Raw genomic sequence first — 22,474 nt, forward strand, 5'->3', positions numbered from 1 at the left:
TTAGAGTTATGGTAAAAACTTTCGATCGTAACAATAGAAAATTGAATGCATGCAATTGTTGGCGTCGATTGTTTAGCTTGCGCCTGAATAGCAAAGCGTAAGGTAGAATAATGAGCTTTTAGTATTTAATGAGTGCGCTTACTTTTCAGTTCCATGATATTCTAAACTTATTGTGCACTTCTGTTAGACGTTTTTGTTATCTTATATTTTGCGGCTATAATTTATTTTAATTTACTCTACAAAGATCTAACGCGCTGCGCCTGATTTGTTTCAATCTTTGACAAAAAACATATTTTAAATTTTATGTAAGATAAAATTTCTTTTTTTAAACGAACTAAGTAACTTTTCTTTGTTTAATATGTACGTAACATATTTTAACCCTAGAATGTATTAAAATATTTTTTAAGAAATACGTCGCGTTAGGGGACCGCTAATATTTTTTTATAAGTATCACATGCCTACGAATTTAGTCTTTGACCCAAGACTTGTTCTTAATTTTTTGTGTTTAAGTTAAAGTAAATTGCTTAGTTAGGTTAGGGTTTTTTTTATTGCGATCCCCCAACGTTTATTAAAATTTTTCATTTAATTTTTATGTCATACTTTTTTAGGTACTTCTGTTTATTCTTGTCGAAAATTTTGTAGTCAAATTTTGGACACTCTATACTAAGTCATCATCTTTCATCTATATGCTATTTTAGTGAACACGCACATACACACACAAGCAGACAGACATACACACACAAAGGGACGCTTATAACACATCTCGTTTTTGCATCGAAGGTAAAGCTTAAAAGCTTTAAAGAACACTCTCGAATAAATTATCATCATTCTTTATCAGTGAACGTTCACTCCAGTATATTTGCCGGCATTAGGTCTTCATTCACCATTTCCAACTTTTAAACGGGTCAACCGATTTCATCAAACAGGTGTTAGAACACTCATACGTAAATCACCGTCATCCAAAAAAAAAAAAACAAGAAAAAATTGCTATCTATCTATCATTCAAGCTATATTTTTTGGTGGATGCCACAGACATACAGACTCACAGACACATCAAAATTACAACACCCCCTCTTTTTCCGTCGAGGTTTAAAAATGAGACATCACATTAATGTACTTTTAACTTTGTACCAATACTGGCATGGAATCTTTTGATGCTAGAACGTGACAATCTAAAATTTATCCACAAAACTATACCTAAGCAATCAAATATTGAATAAAAGAAAGACATCAGTGTTAAAATAAAATTTTAATGTGTAAAAGGGCAAGTATGCCGTGTGGTTATAGTAATAATAAGGGATATAGACGTGACTATACGTATGTAAAAAGACAATGGCAAGTTTTTATTGAACCATGTTTCAACGTAATCGAACTGGTAGTCTTTTGCGTAATGTTTGAAGGAATAGACATTGTTTTTTCATTTCACGTTTAATATCCATGAAGGTCATAGTCTAATAATGCTGCATATAACTTTATGTACTTATAACGCTGCGAAATAATTAAACCATTTATTAAGGAACCTACATGCCAATTTCAAGTATAAAATACGGTAGATGGTAAGTCGTTTATCCAAACAATGTTATGAAATAAGTGACAAAAGCCGATCGAAATCATCGTGATTGTTTATTGAATAAATATGTACGTCCGGTGAGCGCTGGCAGAGCACTGAACACTGTAGATATAAAACATGGAGGCGTCGGAAAGGTATATCAGAGAAATGTCTTTGTTCATTCCGTTTTGATCAACATTATAAATAATTATAAAAGTATAAGATTTGGACTTTCAGTCCCTTAAAAACGGATGGCTAATAATAATGTCTTGGCTGGACGGTCTTAAAATAAAAATATTTTTTTTAGTCTATGGAAAAATATGCTTCTAACAAAAACATATGCAAGAAGAAAAGGCACAGCACAAATGAACTTCAATATTATATCGTTAAATGGTAACTTCCCAGGTTCTAACCGATGCAGTGAGGGAAATAATCATGAGGAAACCTGCACATTCAGGCAACTGGATGGGTAACCATGATCGATCCAAAACGGGTAAGGTAGCGGAGGTCAGACGGGAGTCGTTTCGTGTAAAAACTTATCTAACCTAACCTGACTCACCCAATCCAGGATCCATGGTCAAAGGCATACCGGGCTTCGGGGCAAACGCCACAAAGATGTTAATTTTGCACTGCTGGAGAGAATTTGAAGTGTCTATTCTAATGATTATTTCATTTGCATTCGATGCATTGTTTATCGTTGCACAATTATGTCAGGATTGGCGCTCGTCGCTCAAAACAAATTGAATACGTATCGGCACATATTGTTTATTTAACGCAAGGATTTTACGATGAATAGCATTTTCTTATGCGAACTTATTTTTTGCTGCCGCATCATTGTTATTATGGTGACAGAAAAGTTACCGAATTGGTAGGGTAATTGGTATTAATAATTATTTTTTCAATTAAGCGGTCAAAGATTGTTTAATTGATACAATACTAAATTAATACAATAACTATTTTTTGTATTTAAATAAGGTTTAAATTTAATTTAAATAATTTAAATTTAAAAACGCGAGGAAGTGGAAATTATAGAGAGAGGCCTATTGTCAGCAGTATACATTTATGGCTGATATAATGATGAAATGAATATAGATAAGATATTAATTATTTTATTATTTTCAAAATGGGCTATGTGAAATGTTCGATTTTGTTTTTAAAGTTTAACTTAGTCTAAGCCTTAGTCTTCCTTTTTACCAATACGTACTATCGGTATTTTACTGACGAATATATATTTTTTTTTAGATTATGGCTAGAAAAAGATTATTTGAGGAAGAAATTATACATTTCTTGACTATACCATCGGGTAGCGAAGATGGCGAAGATTCTTCTGCAGCCGACAGTGATGAAGATACTGAAAGATTACGATCCACTCTTAGCTTTTTGCCAGAATCACTTAATGACATGGAAGCAAATCAATGTCCTTCTACTAATGAAGATACAAGTCACGAAAACAGACATGAACCAAGCCCTCGACCCAGTACTTCGGGTGCAATTTCAGAGCCCACTGCAGGTATTGTTCAACCGTCACCAACAGCCAGACAATCTTCGACTTTTGTGAGTATTGCCACATCTAACAGAACTAAAACCAAGGTCTCTTGCTCTCAAAGAAAAAAAAGGAAGTTCATCTGGAAAAAGAAGTCTTTTCAACCAGTTCTGCCTCAGTTTACTGGAAACACAATTTTACCGCCATCGATTTCACAATTTGAAACACCCTTACAATATTTTCTATGGTTTTTTGATAATGAATTATTAGAACACATCACAGAAGAAATGTACAAATTTAGCATCCAAAAAAATGTTTCGAAGCCATTTCATATTTCAGTGTCAGAGTTAAAAAAGTTTTTAGGTATATGTTTGACCATGAGCTTAGCACCACTGCCAAATATACGAATGTATTGGGCAAGTGAACTGGGCATACCGTTGATAATGAAGACAATGCCAATTAATTATTTCAAAAAAATCTGCCAGTACTTACATTTTAATGATAATTCATTGCAACCACCTTCAGGTTCGCCAGGCTATGATCGTCTACACAAAATCAGGCCTTTATTGGAAACACTGAAGAAAAAGTGTCAAAGTATACCAAAAAGAGAAGCGTTGTCAGTCGATGAGCAGATGTGTGCGACAAAGGCTTCAAATTTTCTACGACAATACCTTCCGAACAAGCCACATAAATGGGGGTATAAGCTGTTCATACTTTGCGATGATCGTGGGTTTGCTTACGACTTTGAAATTTATTCGGGGATGGAGAATGATCCTAATCTTAGATCCTCAACTGAACCAGACTTAGGAGCAAGCGCAAATATTGTCGTACGTCTAGCAAGGTTCATACCCAGAGACCAACAATATAAATTATACTTTGATAATTATTACACATCGCCAGAATTAATTTCATATTTGTCAAAACAAGGTATACAATCATTGGGAACCCTGAACAAAGGTCGGTTGGGAAAAGATCTAAACATACCATCTCTAAAAGATCTGAAAAAAGATAAGATCGATAGGGGATCCTCCGAGGAATGGGTGGCTAATGTTGATGACACAGAGATTGCTACTATAATGTGGTACGATAACAAGCCAGTTGTGCTCTCATCATCGTTTGTGGGACGAGAGCCAGTACATCAAGTGAAGAGATATTGCAAAAAAGCTAAAAAATATATTTATGTTGATTGTCCTCAAATAGTGAAAATTTATAATCAGCACATGGGAGGTGTCGATCTGCTCGACTCATTTCTGGGTAAATATAAAATAAAAATAAGAACCAGAAAATGGTATTTGAGATTATTTTACCACCTTCTAGATGTTGTGGTTATAAATAGTTGGTTGCTATACAGACGAGTTGGAGAGCAGAACGGGACACCAACCCCTCTAAAACTGAGAGACTTCAAGTTTGAAGTTGCAAAAAGTCTCTGTATGTCTGGTCTATCGATGAACAAGAAAAGAGGTAGACCATCATCTGCGTCTACTGAAATTGAGCTGAAAAGGACTAAGCGTAATACTGCAATCCTGCCTCCTCCTGATGTCAGAAGTGATGGGTTTGAACATTATCCTATTTGGGGTTTGAAACGTCAACGCTGTAAATATCCCGGATGCAAAGGCAAAACTTTCATTACATGTGAAAAATGTCGTGTGGAACTTTGCTTCTATAAAGATAAAAATTGCTTTCGGAATTTCCATCAATAGCACTGTTATAATTTTATTTCGTTTATTATATTTTTTTTTCTTTTTAAGGGCTTACAATGATAATTATAAAACATGTTGTATTAATCAAAGTGGGGTAGTCCATTTGTACTGATTCGATGCCAAAAAGTAGTATTAAGGCACAATGTACCTCAGCGGGAACCAAATAAAAAAAATATATTTCTACGTAAATATTTGGTTTTGATTTTTTTTATTATTTTTCCCGGACTTCTAGTGGTAAACTATATAACATACATTTTACTCGAAAAGAAAAAAAAAATCGTGCCTTGTAGGGTTAAAGCTTATTCTATTCGGAAGAAATAAATTCACAAGTTTTATTGTAATTTTAATGGCCAACATTCGCTGACGTCGGGAGGAATCGACCGCTGAAGTGCCACGACCTTTCTCCTTTAATGGATACCAAAAACCTTCATCGCTTTTACGCGAAAAACCTTCGGAAAATAAATGAATCCATACCGTATGTAAATCGGACGCCGTCCAAAGTTTTTATTGAAAAACTTGAAGAACTGATGAAAATGGAGCTGGGACGTTAAGATCTCTCCGTGCTTCTTATGAATGTGATACCGAGTTCAGGGTTCTTAGTATAACTTACAGTTCGGACGATAAAATATGCTTTACCTTTTGCCATTAAGGGTTTGCACAAATTGATAATATTATCAAACTATGAATAAAGCCCAATAAACTGTAACTTACCTACATGGAATTATGAAAACAAAAAAACCTTTTCGATGTATTACACAAAATTCTGCTATAAATTAATTTATTTTAGGGTATGTATTATGCTTATTTTATATATTTATTTAATTAAGATTTATCTTAACAGAGTTCATGCTTTTAAAATAAAGGACTCCATTTCGGCAAATCCTGTACATTAAAGAAAGAAGGCGTCAATAAGCAATGTTGAGACGCAATCAAAGTTGCTAAGTAAGTAAGCAGAGGTCGCAAATTCAGTTAATAATTTGTCGAAATTATACGCAAGGGGTGAGAAGATAATTAAATTATTAAAGATTAATTAAAGGCCAGACGAGTGGGCACTGGATATACCATAATAAAACGGAGAGTCTATAGAAGTGAACATTTGTAATATTTTACCTGTTTTGTTGAAATGATGGCTTGGTTTTGTATACGAGTACCTGAATTTAGTGATGATAGCAGGGACCAAATCCGAAACACGCAGGGTACGAGAAAATTTTGCTGCTGAAACTGCACCCTGGATTGATTAAGATGCGTAAGCGCTTCAAAATAATAATTATGCTGTTAAAACATAAATATAAAAATATATAAACACATGAGTAAAAGATAATACTAGGTGTGCGCTGTGATATTTCCATCCGCATCCCGCCCTTGATGCTGCGTAGAGATCTGGATGAATTTCAGTCGGATTTGCATCATCGTAGCTCCGTGATGCGTCGTGATGCTGCTTTACTTTTTCTGCATTAAGTATTAATATTTTTTATACATGTTACTATGGTGTTTAATGAATGAAACATTTTTCACTTAGTATTTTCACATTTTTTTTTAAACTGATGACGTAAATGTATAAGTGTGTTTCTGTACTAACATTATTTTAAACACTACTTCTGCAAGGTCGAAGAGGCTGAGAGTTGAGTAATTGATAAAGCTAACCCCTTCTGCCCTTAATCACGGTCAGTTCAAAGTTTAATATAATAAATAGGTACTTATCAAGGTATTTATTAAACTTTTTAAATATTATGAAGTCTAAAACGGTTACCAAGAACTCGTAGCGAACACGACAATAAGATCTAGTTTAAATATAAAATGGGACATTCATTATTATTAAGTAAGAAATTTAATTACACAAATATAATTTTGAATCCTCAACAATTCAACATTCAAATCAAGTGACTCACACTAAACAATATAATTTATTAAAAAACACAAACAAAGAAAAATAAACTACTTACTTCCTTTTGCGTGTCGATAGACATAAAAGTTCCTCATGCGTATCCTAACATTTCTAACGAAAACATAAATTAGGCAAATTTATTACGCATTATAGAGAGCATCCCCTTCTACAATATGTTCGTAACGATACGGAGGGTCAATGCGCAGAGATCTCCCCGCATCGACAGAATTGTCAAAACTTTTTAACTTACAACTTTTCCTTAAACGAGTAGAGCGAGCGAGCTTTTTCATTCGGAGCTTGAGTAGCATCGTGGCGCGCCGTCTTTGTCTACCGCAGTGGGCAAGTCAAAGGGCAGAGATAGAGCTTTGCCGCGGCCGGCCGTGCGTTCTGAGCCGAAGCCGAAGTTCGGAAGTGGAATCGTCGGCCGACGCGCGGTACGGGTACGGCTGCGGTTCGACCTCAGTTCTCGTCATTGCGATGCCGGTGGTGCACGCCACGCCGGTCGCCCGCCGAAACTACGTTACGAACATCGCGCCGATACTTCTTTCACAACTAATAAATCAGAGAACGAAGTAACCCCACGGACAGATTATAACTTGATATGAGATAACAAGCGCGCGGCGCGATTGCGGTGATTAATCACTGAAGTCCGTTCAACTCGAATGATGCGAACGGAAGCGTAATCTCTTAGTTTCGGTTTAGGAGCGCGTAATGTAAACAGATAAACATTGTTAAAGTTTTCCGGAATAGTTTGTTGACTCGAGGTTTACAATCGGGTGCATCAGATGGACGATTGTTAGCGGATAATGAGGTTCGGGTGTATGGTTGACGTATAGTTGTTGTGTCGGATGTGTGGAAGATAGGACGACCTGAAGATGGCAGGCGTGCAGTGGACAGCGGGGGTGTTGTGGTGTATGCTGGTCGGTGTGTTGGCGGACTCGTGGACGGCGTACCAGGAACAGCCGTGTTGCCGGCCGGTGTCTCACCACCGGGTCAGACACCACAGAGGTGAGTCATACAATTTCTTCCTACGTGTATGTAAACTAAACCGCTCACTGCTCGTAAATGTTTTAACAATTACTAACGGTTTTACGTGGTTCGTACCGCGGTTTACATTGAATGGTCGTTATGACTCATAAATTTTTTGATGTTATGTACACATTATTATTATCACCTAGGATTTCTTTTCATATTGTTTCGGTGCAGGCATGTCAAAAGGTTTTGGTTAATTTTCAATTCAAATATGAATTGAAAGATCCATAGCATAACGTAGGCCTGCTACGAGTGCTACGTGTGCTATAGAAGTTTTTTACTTTAACGAAATTTAGTAACTGTCAATTTATATGTACGTTTTGGTTTATTCTATCAAGGTAATCTATATGTCTAAGAAAGAATTCTTAATAACAAATCGTACTTAATAATTATTAAATAAATGCAACCACAACTCCTATTTACTAGCAACTGAACTGAAACAGATATCGACTGTTCAAAAAAGGCCGTTGTGTGAATTTCCGATTGAGATAGTTGAATTCGATGTCAAATTAACAATGAATCTATTGGTTTGAATGTTATAGCTAAATAGGCTATTTAGTTGCTTGACTGTTTGAATTCTAAGCTCGATAGCTATCGCTCAGGACTTTGTTGCTGTCGTAAAGAGAAAATACTTTCGAACGATTAGCAGGCAATTACAAAATTCGTAAAAAGGTTTTGGTTGTAGTTTGATACAAATTTATGTTCTAAATGAATGGTCCCTTATATTATCGTAATTGAAAAGCTATTAAGATATACATATTTATCTCACAAATTTAAATCACGTATCTCAAATATACCTAATTAAAAGTGATTTGAGACTTTTATAACTATGTACTATTTTCTTGTTACTGTGTAAATTTCTATGCAATAAAGATATTACAAACAAATAAAATTTAAACTAGTAGTTCGTCACTAAATTAGTTTTATACTAGTCGTTGGCACCAACGCCTGTCTTTTAATTGCTGCAACTGGGAATATGTATAGAATAGAAAAGTAGAGAATTTGCATAACGGCTAACAAAATAGTTAAACGGCTCTTTCTGTGCAAAGAGCTATTGCAAGCTATTTATGGGCCAATCGGTTCTACCAGGTCATCATGATCGGAAAGTGGGTGGTGCAAGTCGTAGTCCGCAGGGCTGTGATATCCACCAGCACGCGATCTAGTGTTTATTTGCCCTCTCGATTGCCCGCCGGAACCGTCAAACGGGGCTCACGCACGAAATGTGAATAACAGCATGTTGACAGCCCTAAACCATCTACCCCCATATTAGCGATGTCTTGTTAGCAATATTTTTTTTTCATTAGTTTATTAACCCTGGGTGATTCATATTTTTTTATTAAAGCCGTGGTATTGAATGCGTACTTTAATTCTGGTGGAACCGGTCGTTCAGGACGAGTTTTATATTAACCTGATTTCCTGCTACTTTCTGAATAACTATGTTCATTCCAGAATTAAGTTTTGCGATTTCCATAAATGTGTAGAATGTGTTATTAAAATACACATGTAAAGTCTCTTCATGGGAAAGTGCTTAGTGTTCTCCTTAGGAATCGTCGATACCGTTTTGCGTCATTAGTAAGTAACGTGAAATCCTCACTCACGCATCGGGATGAAAAACGCATCAAATTAAAATATTCAGTCGCGCCTTTTTCATTATATCGCCGTTCTTCTAACAGCTGCAAAGACTTTTCATATATATTCAGCGTCAGACTTCTCTAATAGAGCGCAATTATCTTTTAGCATTGAGTTATCCATTCGAACTAATTACTCTAACGTTATTAGCATAAATATACGACCAAGGAGAATTTATTATCAACAACAACAGCCTATCTGTTGAATCAAATATCTTAATATTTATATAATAATAATAAATAACACGAACGAATAGGAACACATAAGTAAGAATTCGTAAGCTTCGCAGAAGAAGTTGGCGTAAAAAATACGTATGATTGACGACGAACCTCAGGCAAATTATAGTTAATAATAGATCTGAATCTTTCCACAACGTTTATATGAAAAAAGTTATGTATGTACAAAGAGAGGTCGATGACTTAAGGTGACTAGCTATTGCAAATCTGCATTTGAAGTGAGCCGGTACAAAAATAAAGCAAATTAATAGTATTATAAATCAAGTGAGTATTCTTCTGTATTGAGTATATTTTATGTCTCCCAAGTCTGATAGCCGCGGGGGACGGTGAGAGAGCGGAGAGGATCAGTGCAAACCGGCTCTGCTGGCGCTCGCGCAGGTAATTGACTCGCCGCGCGGCTGGCTAAATTAAGTTATAAACGAGCTGGCATAATCGGAATATAAGCGACTCTCGACAGTTTTATTATATCGTTGGCGCTACATCATTCTGCCGGAATCCCGTAATTGCCCCGGAGATTAGACACGCTTATCACACGATTTTTTAATCGTACAAAAAGTCGTAAATCACAACCACTTCTTTAATTCTTCTATGCGGTATTATAGATGTGTGTTGGAGTCCATCAAAGTTTTGTCAAGTCGTTTATCATCCAGCTGTCGGCAAGGTCAAAACTATTAACTATTGTTGGCAATTAGATGTGATTAGTGTTCTCACAGTACAGTTAAATGTTTGTGACTTTAATGACTCGGTTCAATAAAATGGAAGAATGTCCCATTAAAAAAAACATTTCAGGTGAAGTTTTTTTTGAAAACAGTGAAATCAATTCTTGAAATTACTAATTAATTACAAAATCAATATACAGCTCAGCAGGAGTCCCAAATATTTAGTCCACTACAAGGCGTGTCGAAACTCAAATATTAATCAAAATAAATATATCAAAATAAATATTTATCAAGAAAATCCCGATTGGAATTTCATCGTGAATGTAAAACAAAACAATGAGTGTTCGCGTCAGCTTGGCGTGTGGTCCGTAGCCGAGAGCCAGCAATCGTTCTGACAGCGCCCGCCGCTTGATCTTATCACACTTTAATATAAACCTATTTACTATGAGCCCATATAAAGGCATTAGATACCGCTATTCGTTGCCTAAACACCCACGGCAGTGGATTGGATTATCTTAAGAACGAGGTTAGCAGGGAATTCGCTGTGCAGTTCAATAATTTTTATGATTAAACTAGCTGCGCCCCGGGACTTCACTTCCGTAGGAATTTTGGGATAAAAAGTACTATACTACTCTGTCAAGAAAGTAGCAGGAAAAGATCAATAATACACAAACTGTTTGTTATTCATCCAAATTTATTTTATCACCTTCAAAATATGCTCCTTTAGAAACGATACACTTACGCCAACGAATAATCCAATCATCAAAACATTTTTTAAACGCTGTTTCCGGAATTGAGGTCAGTTCTCGCCGCGAATTCTCTTTTATGTCTTCTACCGATTGAAAACGGGTGCCACGAAGTGGTAATTTGAGTTTAGGAAAAAGAAAAAAGTCGGCTGGAGCCATATCTGGTGAATATGGTGGTTGCTCGATGGTATTTGTTGAGTGTTTGGTTAAAAATTCGTTCACAATGATGGCCTTGTGCGAAGGTGCATTATCATGATGCAAAATCCAAGAATTTTCTTTCCACAAATCTGGCCTTTTTCGTCGGATTTGCTCTCTTAAACGCCGCATAACACTCAAATAATATTCCTTATTTACCGTTTGACCTTCCGGCAAGAATTCCGAGTGCACAACACCGCGATAGTCAAAGAAAACAGTCAACATGACTTTGACTTTTGAACGACTTTGGCGTGGTTTTTTCGGTTTCGGTTCAGTTGGAAGGCGCCACTCCGAAGCTTGTTGACTAGTTTGCATGTCAAACTCGTAAACCCACGTCTCGTCACCAGTAACAATGCGTTTCATGAATGTTGGGTCGGAATTGACTCGTTCTAGCATGTCCTCAGCGACTCTCATGCGATTGAGTTTTTGAAAAAAATTCAGGTCTTTTGGGACTAGCCGAGCGGCAACATGTTTCATACCCAAATTATTAGTTAAAATGGTACGGATCGACTCGTGAGATACAGAAAGTTCGGTGGCTATCTCTCTCAAAGTTGAATGAGGATTTTCAGTCACTATTTCCTTCACTTTTGCGATGTTAACTTCAGTTGCAGACGTTGATGGCCTACCAGAGCGAGGCAAATCTTCCATCACATCTCGACCGCTTTTGAACGCTTTGTACCACTCATAAGCACGAGTTTTTGATAAAGTCGATTCACCGTAAGCCTTCTGTAACTTATTTTAGTTTATATCTTACCCGTGTTCTATTAAAATCTTTCTACTAGATTTTAAAGAAGGAAGTAAGATATTCATAGTCAGAACAAAACACAAGCCAAGAAAATAAACTATTGGTACCTACCCAATTGACGCCTAACCAAAGTAGGTGAAAAGATATAATTATCAAGAATCTTTCATTTTGCTTTGTCCGATATTCTCCCTCCACACACCACCAACATAGTTACATATCAATAAATTAACTTTATATTGACTAAGTACGAAATGATAGTGTTTATTATAAAATAGTCTGCCATGTAATGTTTCCAGCTCACTGCTGGAACATTGGCACATATGTAATGGATGGATAAGGAGAGAGATTTAAAATTATTATCAAGTAATTTCAAAGAATCACATTAAATATTTAAGTGATATCATTCAAAATGTTCAAGATAATTCTATCTGAGATAAAACACGAGTGTTAAATTGACATATTTCTGATTACTTTCTTTTCTAGAAATGTATTCAACATTTCTCATCAGTAAGACAAATTTTGCTGCATTTAATTTATCAATCTGGTTCATGATTATTGCAGCAAGTATGTTTGTAGCATTTCAGCCACGCTTTTTCAGAGAATAACTTAATATAAATAAGTTGTTATTTGCAGATAATACAGAGCCTAGTGGGTACTATCTTTCTATGGTTTTATAGTATTAAAACATTAACACTGTAGGACCAATTTGTCAAGGAGGAGGTCAAATTTTATTTTAACTTAATACTGGGCACACAATTAGTTAAATGCAAGCTAGACCATCTATAATATAGTAAGTATTAATACAGACATTTGAAAAAGTATGTAATTTTATATGTCAACCATTGCACTACGAAGCTACAACTTCTGTCCTTTAAATGTGGTTAGGTTAGGTTATGTTACTATCACTCGCTAAATAAATCGCCTAGTTTGAAACTAACCGATATTGTTTGTATTGCCGGAGCAGTGTTAATCGAGGTTTATTGGTCGTGTCGCGTCGCAAGCAGTCGCGGCAATGTAAACCGACCCGACAGACAAGCCCGATTGACTGACGCGGCCCCGACTCTAGCTACGAGAACTGCAACACGCCACAGTAATTGCGGTGCACTTGCGTTTCAAAATTAGGTTTGCTTTTGTGTGATTTGTGTCTCTTATAATTTTGTTACCTGTGAAGCTTGGACTACATTATGTATGTAAAATTCTATTCGGTGTTAGATAAACAGAGCAGATAGTAAAAAGCTTTTCAAATATTTCAACTACAAGTAAGTTTAAGAAATAATTAAAGCAAATGTAATTTGGAAAGACCATGTTGCAAAGGAAGAACATTTATCAAATTATTGATAAAACAAGACATAGGCATCGGAAATAGATATAATCGAATTTAGATTTATTTAATATTAGAAAGGAGCTGCACATTTGTTACTGCAGCAGGCAGACACATGTTCAAACCGAAGATTATCGTCACAGTTGGTGACCGCATCCAACGCATGCTCTCATGAATATTCAATAGCCACTACCGTGCCAACAATTAAATAATTTGGGGAAAAACACTCATGTTTGCGTTACACCAACCAAACACAACCTGCAGGCAAGCCGTTATTACCATCTTTTATTACAGTCATATTCTACACCTTTGTTGTTCTACAGCTACACACGAAAGCAATAATAGCTCTCAAATAATACGTTACATGTTTACTCTCGGCGTTGTTACTTGTACTAATGGAAATGATTACCTTATTTACAAGGACGGTGACTATTGACTTTGGTATTCAAATATTGGGACCGCTGTCTAACCGATAAGAACAGTAACATGACACTTTACGACTACAAGCGCGGTTCTCCGGGAACGTATGGCCATGTTCAAGCCTCGTTCCTGATACACGGCCAGAAATACTTGTACACACATTCAATAGGCTTGTTATTGACCACCCTAACACTTTATCGTTATTTAGATACTTAACTACAAGATACGAATCTTGTTGCTGAGTTCATTGATCTTGTATGCAAATATTTTCTTAGATGTATTATTATCTGTTTCAAAGTTACTTGATGCATTGAGCGACCTACATATGGCCTGATATGTATCAGAAAACTATGTACGTGTTTTCACAGTACCGCGCATAAAGCCTTTACAACTAAAAATAAAAAATGTTGCAAAGAATTTACGTATATTTTTTAGTTGGATAGTTTACAACAAATTTTTACAAAAACCTTTAAATGTTTTTATTGTTAGTTAAAATTAGCAATTTGATCATATGCTCTCGGTCAAAGGTTCATTAGATGGCCAAGCATTGGAGTTTATTTCCGCGCCGATTGGTTGTAAAACTAGTGAAATATGAGACGTGTTGTTTTATGGTCCGACATAAAGAGGCAAAAGTTTGTTATGTAAAAGAAACTCAGCATTATTATAATGAACAACAATCATATTAATAATAGCTACTATGTTGACTGGGTGCCAAATAAATAATTATTTTATGGATTGTTTTGACAGATTAACTAATAAAATAGTCTTACCTATAAACACAAAAAGAGCAGATAATGAACAAACCCCTTGAAGAATTTGAAGTTAAGTGAAATTTTTAGATCTTTTTTGGTGGTGTCTAAATTACGAGTCATGGTACTGCTCCAAACAATAAATTGGCAATTATTTCAATTTTTGAGCAATTCATACCCGCCGGCGTGTGTTTATGGCAACGCTTAGTTGAGTGGAATGATTGTGTAAAGCGTTGGAGCTCGTCCAACGCGGCGCGGGAAACAAACGCCGCAAATAAAGTCGAATATAAGCGAACCCGACGCCTGCGCCGCGCTGAACTTCATAGCCTAGTGTTGTAGTGAATATTGCTTTATTAAGTTCAGCACGGCTCAGAAGGTCTAGTGTAATTGAGTTGAAGCTCTCTGGTGACTTGGCTTCACTAGAAAAGTGCCCTGTCAAATAAATTTAACTCTCAGTAAACCATTGAATTGAGGTCTATTTTTAATTTTTAACTGTGCCTGGTAATATCACATGAAACATTATGTCAACCTGACGATAGTCCTACATACTAATGATAGTTTTTATACTAATTACCATCTGAAATATCTGGTAAACCTTTACAGCATGGTTTTTATATACCTGATTAAAAAGCATTTAAAAACAAAAGGTATTTATTGCCTATACCAGCCCTTAAGTGCCTATTACCATACCACTTATTTCTTTATAAGAAACAAGATGCGTAATAGCACATATTATAATTACTGTTATTCACACTCGTATGATCGGTGTTCCTCGTCATCCAACGTTAACATGTTACTTACACAGACAATTCTCGGAAGCCGGGACGTTTGCGGCACAGGAATAACTTCGCGACATTATTCCGCGAATGCATGCGAAATATCTCCGGTCAAATAACATTTTATGAACATAAAATGTTACTTTACGAAAGAGGGAGCAGCTAAATAAACTAGGTCATTTTGATAACTAATAATAATTACATAACCCCTCAGAAGTCGTTTGATATGTGGGTTGTTTACCAAAAGTACTTTAAAATTACGATAACTTATGTTTAAAAAGAACAAAATATCATGTTAAAATTATTGGTATATTTCAACACAATAATTTTGTTATAATTATGGAAATATCGTTGTACTCGTATTAAATTAATTTAATCATGTATGCTTTTTGTGTGTCATAAAATGCAATGAACATGTTAGTATCATTTTCGTGCATCAAGAAGAATCAAGTGGGTACTAATTTCCAAAAATACAGGTTCGTAATTTCTGTAAACTATCTTAACTTTACTATATGATTCACTGCAGGAAGTCTTAAAAGCATTTTTAGTTCTTGTCAATTATTCTGGTTTCGTCCTTTCTGGGAACCAGGGTCAGCCTATGACCACGATCCAGAAGTGGGAAAGATCAGAAATTGTCCGGTACAGTGGCCCCTTTTCATTATCGTTGACAAGGCATATTTCTTATCTTTCTCCTTATCTTTATGGAGGTAAAAGATAGAGAAGGAATGTAATTGAATAAATAATAAGAATATAAACGATTTATATCAACGTTCTTAACTAACTGTACAGTCGATTCTATTTTGTTTTGTCAAAAGTCGATGTAAAGTTGGCCGCAAATAGAAGAGATTGCGGATGTCGTGTTTATTGTTGGCGCGATCGCGGTAATTCAGCGGAAGTGATAAACAGCCGGCAATACGAGAAGATTGTCTTGTCGCGGATGCGAACTAGTTTGGCTTTCGTTGCTCTAAACCATTTAAACGACATTAAAAATCAAACAAATTTTTGTTCCATTATATTGCTAGGTGTGCCTATAAACATAAACCTTTCAAGCTAATTATCTATCTTCTATCTTCTTCTATATATATATATATATATATATACTTATAATAAATCTGTAGAGAGGTCAATTCTGTACATGGAATATATTTTCAAAATAACTATCAGGGGGTGATTAGTGATCGATACTGATGCCAAAAATGCAATCAGTAAAATTTTTGTCTGTCTGTCTGTCTGTCTGTATGTTCTTTATAGAAACAAAAACTACTTGACGGATTTTAACGAAACTTGGTACAGTTATTTTTCATACTCCTGAGCAGGTTATAGTATACTTTTCATTACGATACAATCAGTAGGAGCAGAGCAGTGAAAGGAAATGTTGGGAAAACGGGAGAAGTTACTTGATTTTTTAAACTTCCGTCGCGTGTGCAGCCTTAATGGTTAAAGCTACAGTGAAACCATGTATAACGGAAATATTTTACATAAAATTATTAAAAAAATATCCCAAGACAGCATAAGTCTATCTTTTATGGTTGACTCACAATAACACGTGTAATTCCTAATAGCTTAGGAGTTCGGAGATTTCTGATTATATTTCTTTACTATGACGTTTACAATACCAATAACACTCACACTCATTCGTAATTCTTATAATGTGAAAAATACGGAGAAAATTATTCATCCTTGAGAGCTTCATTTATGCCCAAAATAACTTTTCCACGCGGATGAAGTCGCAGGCACAGCTAGTAGATAATATAATGATGTGGTCTGCGAAAAGGCTTGCACCGGCCCGTACAAATAACAAAAAGTTAGGTAAGAGAGTGCGGAGATTTTATGTAACTACATATATGTCAAGGAATATCGGAGAGTTCGTAAATGTTTGTTTACCACTTATATAATAGGTATTATTAGTATATATACAATACCTACTATTATAATAAATGGTCCAAGTAACCAAGTACACTGCGTGTCATCGCTTGGAGGTCCCGGCTGGCACGGCTCCAGTCATTTCAATCTGCCCGCCGCGGGCTCCTCTGTAAACATACCGAAATGATAAACGCATAATTTAACGCCCCGACGAAACACGAAAAATTTAAAAACCATTTATTTTCGCGATTATAAATAAGAAGATGTCAGAATTTTTACCAGAATTTGGAGAGGTAGTAAATTTGTTGGGGTTTATATGTGGATTCAAATCTCACGAGAAGAATTGTACTTTTATCCTTTTTTTAGTTTTTAACTGTTTGGAAAGGACATTGAAAATTGGGTTTACCTAATTGTCCGTTAAAAAGGATTGCAAAGCAGCCCCGGTAAATCCCACTAAGGTGTCAGTCCACTCAGGTCCCACTTGATGTTTTAGGGCAAATAAATATATTTACTCGCCACTAAAATGTTATCGTTGTAAAAATAAGGTTCACTTTTTAATTTTTTAAAGCACCTATCGAAATATAGAAATGTAGGATTTCTAAGAATGTAAACTATAATGCGGGGAACGGTAAATTAAACATCTTGTTATTTTCCAATTTATCCTATTGTTATGTAGGTTGATTTTGAAGCTCAATACTCATTCGAATAAGAGGGTAGGTACTGTATTTGTACCATTGTATTACTGCATAGCGACAAATAAACTAAATTAATCTATACTGTGACCTCCTTTTTTAATAGATTTATATTTAGACGTGATACCTTATTCGTTAAGATGTTATATTGGTTGACTATATTAATTAAAACGTAACAAGATCAATAAAGTAAATCTGAAATCATTGATTACTCTTTTAAAGTACAGAAATTTGAATAAAATTTAAGTAGATGTGAGAGTTACATTCCGGGGTATTCAAGCCATTTTTTTTTCAGTTGCCAGGCCGGCAGTATTGATATTCGGTGTTGATATTTCTAACATATTGAAAAAATCAAATCGCTTACATTTTACTCACTGTTTAAGTTGCCTCGCTATACAAACAAGTTACAAAATTCGTTTCACCATCTGAACAAGTTCGCTATCTCCACTTGTTCGAGGTGAGCTGCATGTACAGTTTATTAAATTTCCTGTGACTGTGTTGTTGTCATTCTTTGACAAGGAATATCGTGCAAAATCCAATTCCCACGGTGCAACAATGGAGCGATGCGGGCGGCGGGAGGCCCGGGCGATACCATCGGGCCTTCGTCGCCGGAGCACATAAATCTAGCTTTGATACATTTTGGTAAGACGCCAACTACGGTGCATCGCTGCGAACCACTCGACCCGCAAAATATTATCATCGCTTTTATTTCAGCCACACACATCAATTACACCCACAAAGAGTAAGAAATCTCTTTATTTCGACACTGCTTATTGAATTTACAATGGCGGTTTTAGAGCATTGTACAGCCTGATACAATGGTCTGCTGATTGCACTCCTACTGCACACGGACGAAGCTGAGCCAGATCTTTTTGATCAATACATAGTGGTAATAAACAATCCGATTATACTGCGGATTATTTTTGAACAATGAAGACATTGTTCACGACGCAACGTAAGTTGAGGTACTATATCATATTTTTGTCTCTATTAAACTTTATTTTTAGAATTGTCAACAAAACCTGGTAAGAGAAAAGGAAAATGATAACAAGAAAATGATAAGAATAAGTATTCATTACGATACAAATTAAAATATTACTATATTATATTTCAAAATGTTCCAAGAATTATTTGTAAACCTGAACGTATATAACTTCACTAAGAAGCATTCTCAGCTAAGTAAATAGCAAAACTTTTTAAATCAACTAGTAAATCAATGTCAGATGGGAAAAATGAATTAAAACAAGAAATATTATTTCTAAAATCGGCTATTTAAAATCTAAAGCAATCAAGAATATTTTTTTATTAAGGAGAGATTTCGATAAAATATAAATATACCAATTGGGATTGATGGAATTACTTTTATCGTCCAATATTCAGATCTATAAAAATATTAATTTTATATATGGATCAGATTTACAATAAAGTTCCTCAACAATTATTGTAAATCCAATCAACACAAAAAATAGCACTCTAAATGTCTGGAGATTGGTGGCTAAAAGTCAGCAATTAGGAGTTACTCCTTAGGCGATAAGTTCGTTAAGTAATAGGGTTCATTTCAAGTCAGCAGTCGAGGCACGTCGTTAATCACCGCTGCGGGGCGCTTCCGTCGCCGGGACACCAGCTTACTTTCGATGGTTTTTCACAAACCAACAGAAACAAATGATTAAGCCATATCGTTAATCATATGTGGATTAAAATGTAGTTCCGAATGCAGCGCCCCCACCTCGGGGATTTCATGCGGAAAATGTTGCAGACCCTCGCGTTGTTTGTTGTGAAATGTGTCTCTTTGATATTAGCACCGGCATTATTCATATTTTTATTGTAATATTTTCTCTGGTATTTTGATTACAAAATTATTTAAATTTTTAAGTTACGGCGTATAATTGTTAAGGTGAATCTTTTGTCATCTTCACAAATTCAAATTAGTGATTTAAATCAATACATAAAATGAAGTACCTATCTATATCCATTGGAGAGTTCTCCGACCTAGTTATCAGACAAATTAGCAAGTAGAGCAGCAGTGGGCGAACCGGGACCGCCGGGAGTATGAAAAGGCGATCAGCCGAGGTCGGAGGCTGCAGCCCTCGCACCCGTTACCAAATTAATGTGTCACAAGCTGAATGCCGCTCCGATATTGATGTTGAAAAATGACGCGCTTTGACGTTTCATTGCAATCGTAAATCTTTACTGTACTGCAGTGCTTTGTAGCAACAAATATTATCTCTATGAACAAAAAGAAGCTATCAATCATTCACCTTAAGAGATTATTAATAATTTTTTTATTCATTGAAGGGATAACACATGTATTTAAAACAACAAAACACTATTATTCTTATTACTTTATTTCAATAATTACAAGTGAGATGTAGAGGTTTAATAAATGTAAGTCCAAATTATCAACGTAATCTAATCCTAATTTATGATTAATAGTTAGTAGTTATAACCCTCAAAAGGATTCTCCGGTGGACCCGAGATTCAAATGATTATCGAGAGGTTTTCGCTTCGCCGATCACAGCACAAAATTAATTTTGCTATAAGGCAGGCTCACTCGCCTCCGTCGGGTATTTCTAGCGTGATCCCGCCACTTGTATTCATAGGCCGATATATTGGCTGTCATTCGAACTTGCATAGGTACACTCGATTGATCTGTAAAATGGATTTCTATTTAGTGAGGAACAAAAGCACTGCTGACAGCATCGTTCTGGGATGAATACCTCCGATTGTTGACAAAGTAACGAAACATACATCACTGGTTTTATATCAAGTTATCATAAATACAACTTATTTTTGTTAATTATATGTTTCCGCGTGAGCGTAATTACAATTTATTTATCATATAATGTTAATGAAACCGATTTGACTGGGCTGGGTGCGTTGACGGTATTAATGTTTCAGTGCTGTGAATGTGGACAATATTCAATTAGCCTGACATTTGAGAATTTATGATACCGACATTTTGAGCTTTTTGCTTAACGGGATTTATCAAACCTTTCGAAAAATGACTTCGGCTGTTACAGTTAAATTGTGAAATACTGACCGGTGAGAGCGATAATTTTATTTATGACACGCTTTATGTCGCTTTCTGATATTTGCTTCAGTAATGAAGATATAGCGACATGTGATTAATGTTTACATTCATTACGAAATATGTTTTATCTGTAGAGGCTTCTCTGATTAATCATTTATTTTAATACGATTAATATTAGGACGGGTATGATTTGATTAATCAAAGTATGAAATATGATTTTGGTTATATTGATATTGTCTTATGTGAAATGTTTTGACATAGGTATCGATAGTTTATGAATCGTCCGATGGAATGGAATGTGGAGCGAATTGGGACGCAATTTTAGAACAATGAGGTGGGAAATTGCTTTGGAACGAGTAGCGACGTGGAACGTAGGTGGTTCGCGGTCGTCGAGACCACGGCTTCCGCTTCCCCCTCCTTCCTCTCTGGCGGATTGACTACAGCTTACTGATTTAGTATATGACATTTGAGTTCTACACTCAAGCAAAAAACTAATAGTATCATTATTTTTATAGTAAGTATTACAATTTTACTGAAACATTGGGTGATTTTATACGAGATGAAACCTGAAGGTAAATTTATGGATGATAAAATGTACGTATATAGCTATAATAATAAAAGCAGAAATTATCCTATCAATCATATCGAAGTCAAATTTTATGTTTCCATATTATATATTCCAAAATATCTACAAGTATAACTACAATAGAGTTAGTCCCGTAATAAATGTCAAGTTTTACAAGTATGACGTCTGACGTAGCCCTATCACAAAGGCAGTGATAGGTTTATTAGATGAGACCATGTAGATAGCCGCAGTCGTGAGGGACCGCTATCATAAATCTGCCCAGCGGAATGGGTTACAGCATCGTCCCATAAATTGGCCATCTATAGTTTACGATACACTCTGAAAGGAAACTGGCGGGAACCCGCCTTATACTGGCGCACTTTAACTTGCGAGCTAAAATATCACTCCATTTATGATCTCTATTCAATGTTTAATATTGCCTCGTGGCAGATTGTTGCTTCTCAACAAAACATTTCTGTGTGAGCCTTAGAATTTATTTTCTCATCTGTCTTGCTTGACACTGTGATCTCATACGAGTTTCGGGATAAATTTACCGGCTTTATTTTGTAATATATTTATCGAGTTATATAATATAATAGTATAATACTGACTATTGTTGAGATAGTTTATATCAAGAACTTGAGAAAGATTCAGAACAGACCATTGTAAAAATAGGTTATTATGTAAACATTGTTATATGCCATTTCTATTCTAAAATAGTCTTCTGATGCCTTTCCTAATGCAAGTAAACATTACCAATACGAGCCGTTTAAATTTAGCGAGATTAAAAATAGCGACCGCGGGAGCATCAAGATGGTGTTCACTTCCACTCGCTAATTAAAATCAGCCAGAAAGCATGTATATTTCATGGCATTAAGTGAGTGCGGGCCTCGACGGAGTTTCATTAAGAATACATTAGTTCATTAAAGCTTTTTACAGTATATTCGCTGAAGATCCTGCGGCTGTGTAGTTGCTTCCAGAACTATTTCATCTGCTGTGATATTTTTCTTCTTTTCATCACATTATTGCTGTCTATTCCATCACTGAATTTACCTACTTTTATTTCATCATTCATTTGTTTTGAAAAATAAATTGTTATAAAAATTCAGCTTTGACCTACTTTTTGTCCCGACACCGGTTGCTTAAAATAGTGACACAATTTTTTACTGAATTTATGATGTTTATTTTCAGTAGATGG

General features: G+C 35.5%; 2 protein-coding genes across 2 annotated transcripts in view; both read left to right on the forward strand.

Annotated features, from left to right (window-relative positions):
• The first annotated feature begins 2,024 nt into the window (after positions 1 to 2,024).
• On the forward strand, positions 2,025 to 6,190 carry LOC132901851 (piggyBac transposable element-derived protein 3-like). Its single transcript, XM_060944741.1, has 4 exons — positions 2,025 to 2,042; positions 2,792 to 3,059; positions 3,558 to 4,625; positions 6,060 to 6,190. The coding sequence occupies exons 1-4, from the start codon at positions 2,025 to 2,027 to the stop codon at positions 6,188 to 6,190; spliced, it is 1,485 nt and encodes a 494-aa protein (XP_060800724.1).
• A 903-nt stretch (positions 6,191 to 7,093) lies between these two features.
• The window catches only part of LOC106131354 (semaphorin-2A), a 46,671-nt gene continuing 31,290 nt past the window's right edge, over positions 7,094 to 22,474 (forward strand). Inside the window, exon 1 of the mRNA XM_013330439.2 lies at positions 7,094 to 7,625. Within this exon, the coding sequence (XP_013185893.2) occupies positions 7,493 to 7,625 (133 nt within the window). The 5' untranslated portion in view covers positions 7,094 to 7,492. The remainder of the gene's footprint in view (positions 7,626 to 22,474) is intronic.

This window comes from Amyelois transitella, chromosome 6 (assembly GCF_032362555.1).
Source record: "Amyelois transitella isolate CPQ chromosome 6, ilAmyTran1.1, whole genome shotgun sequence".
Taxonomy (NCBI): domain Eukaryota; kingdom Metazoa; phylum Arthropoda; class Insecta; order Lepidoptera; family Pyralidae; genus Amyelois; species Amyelois transitella.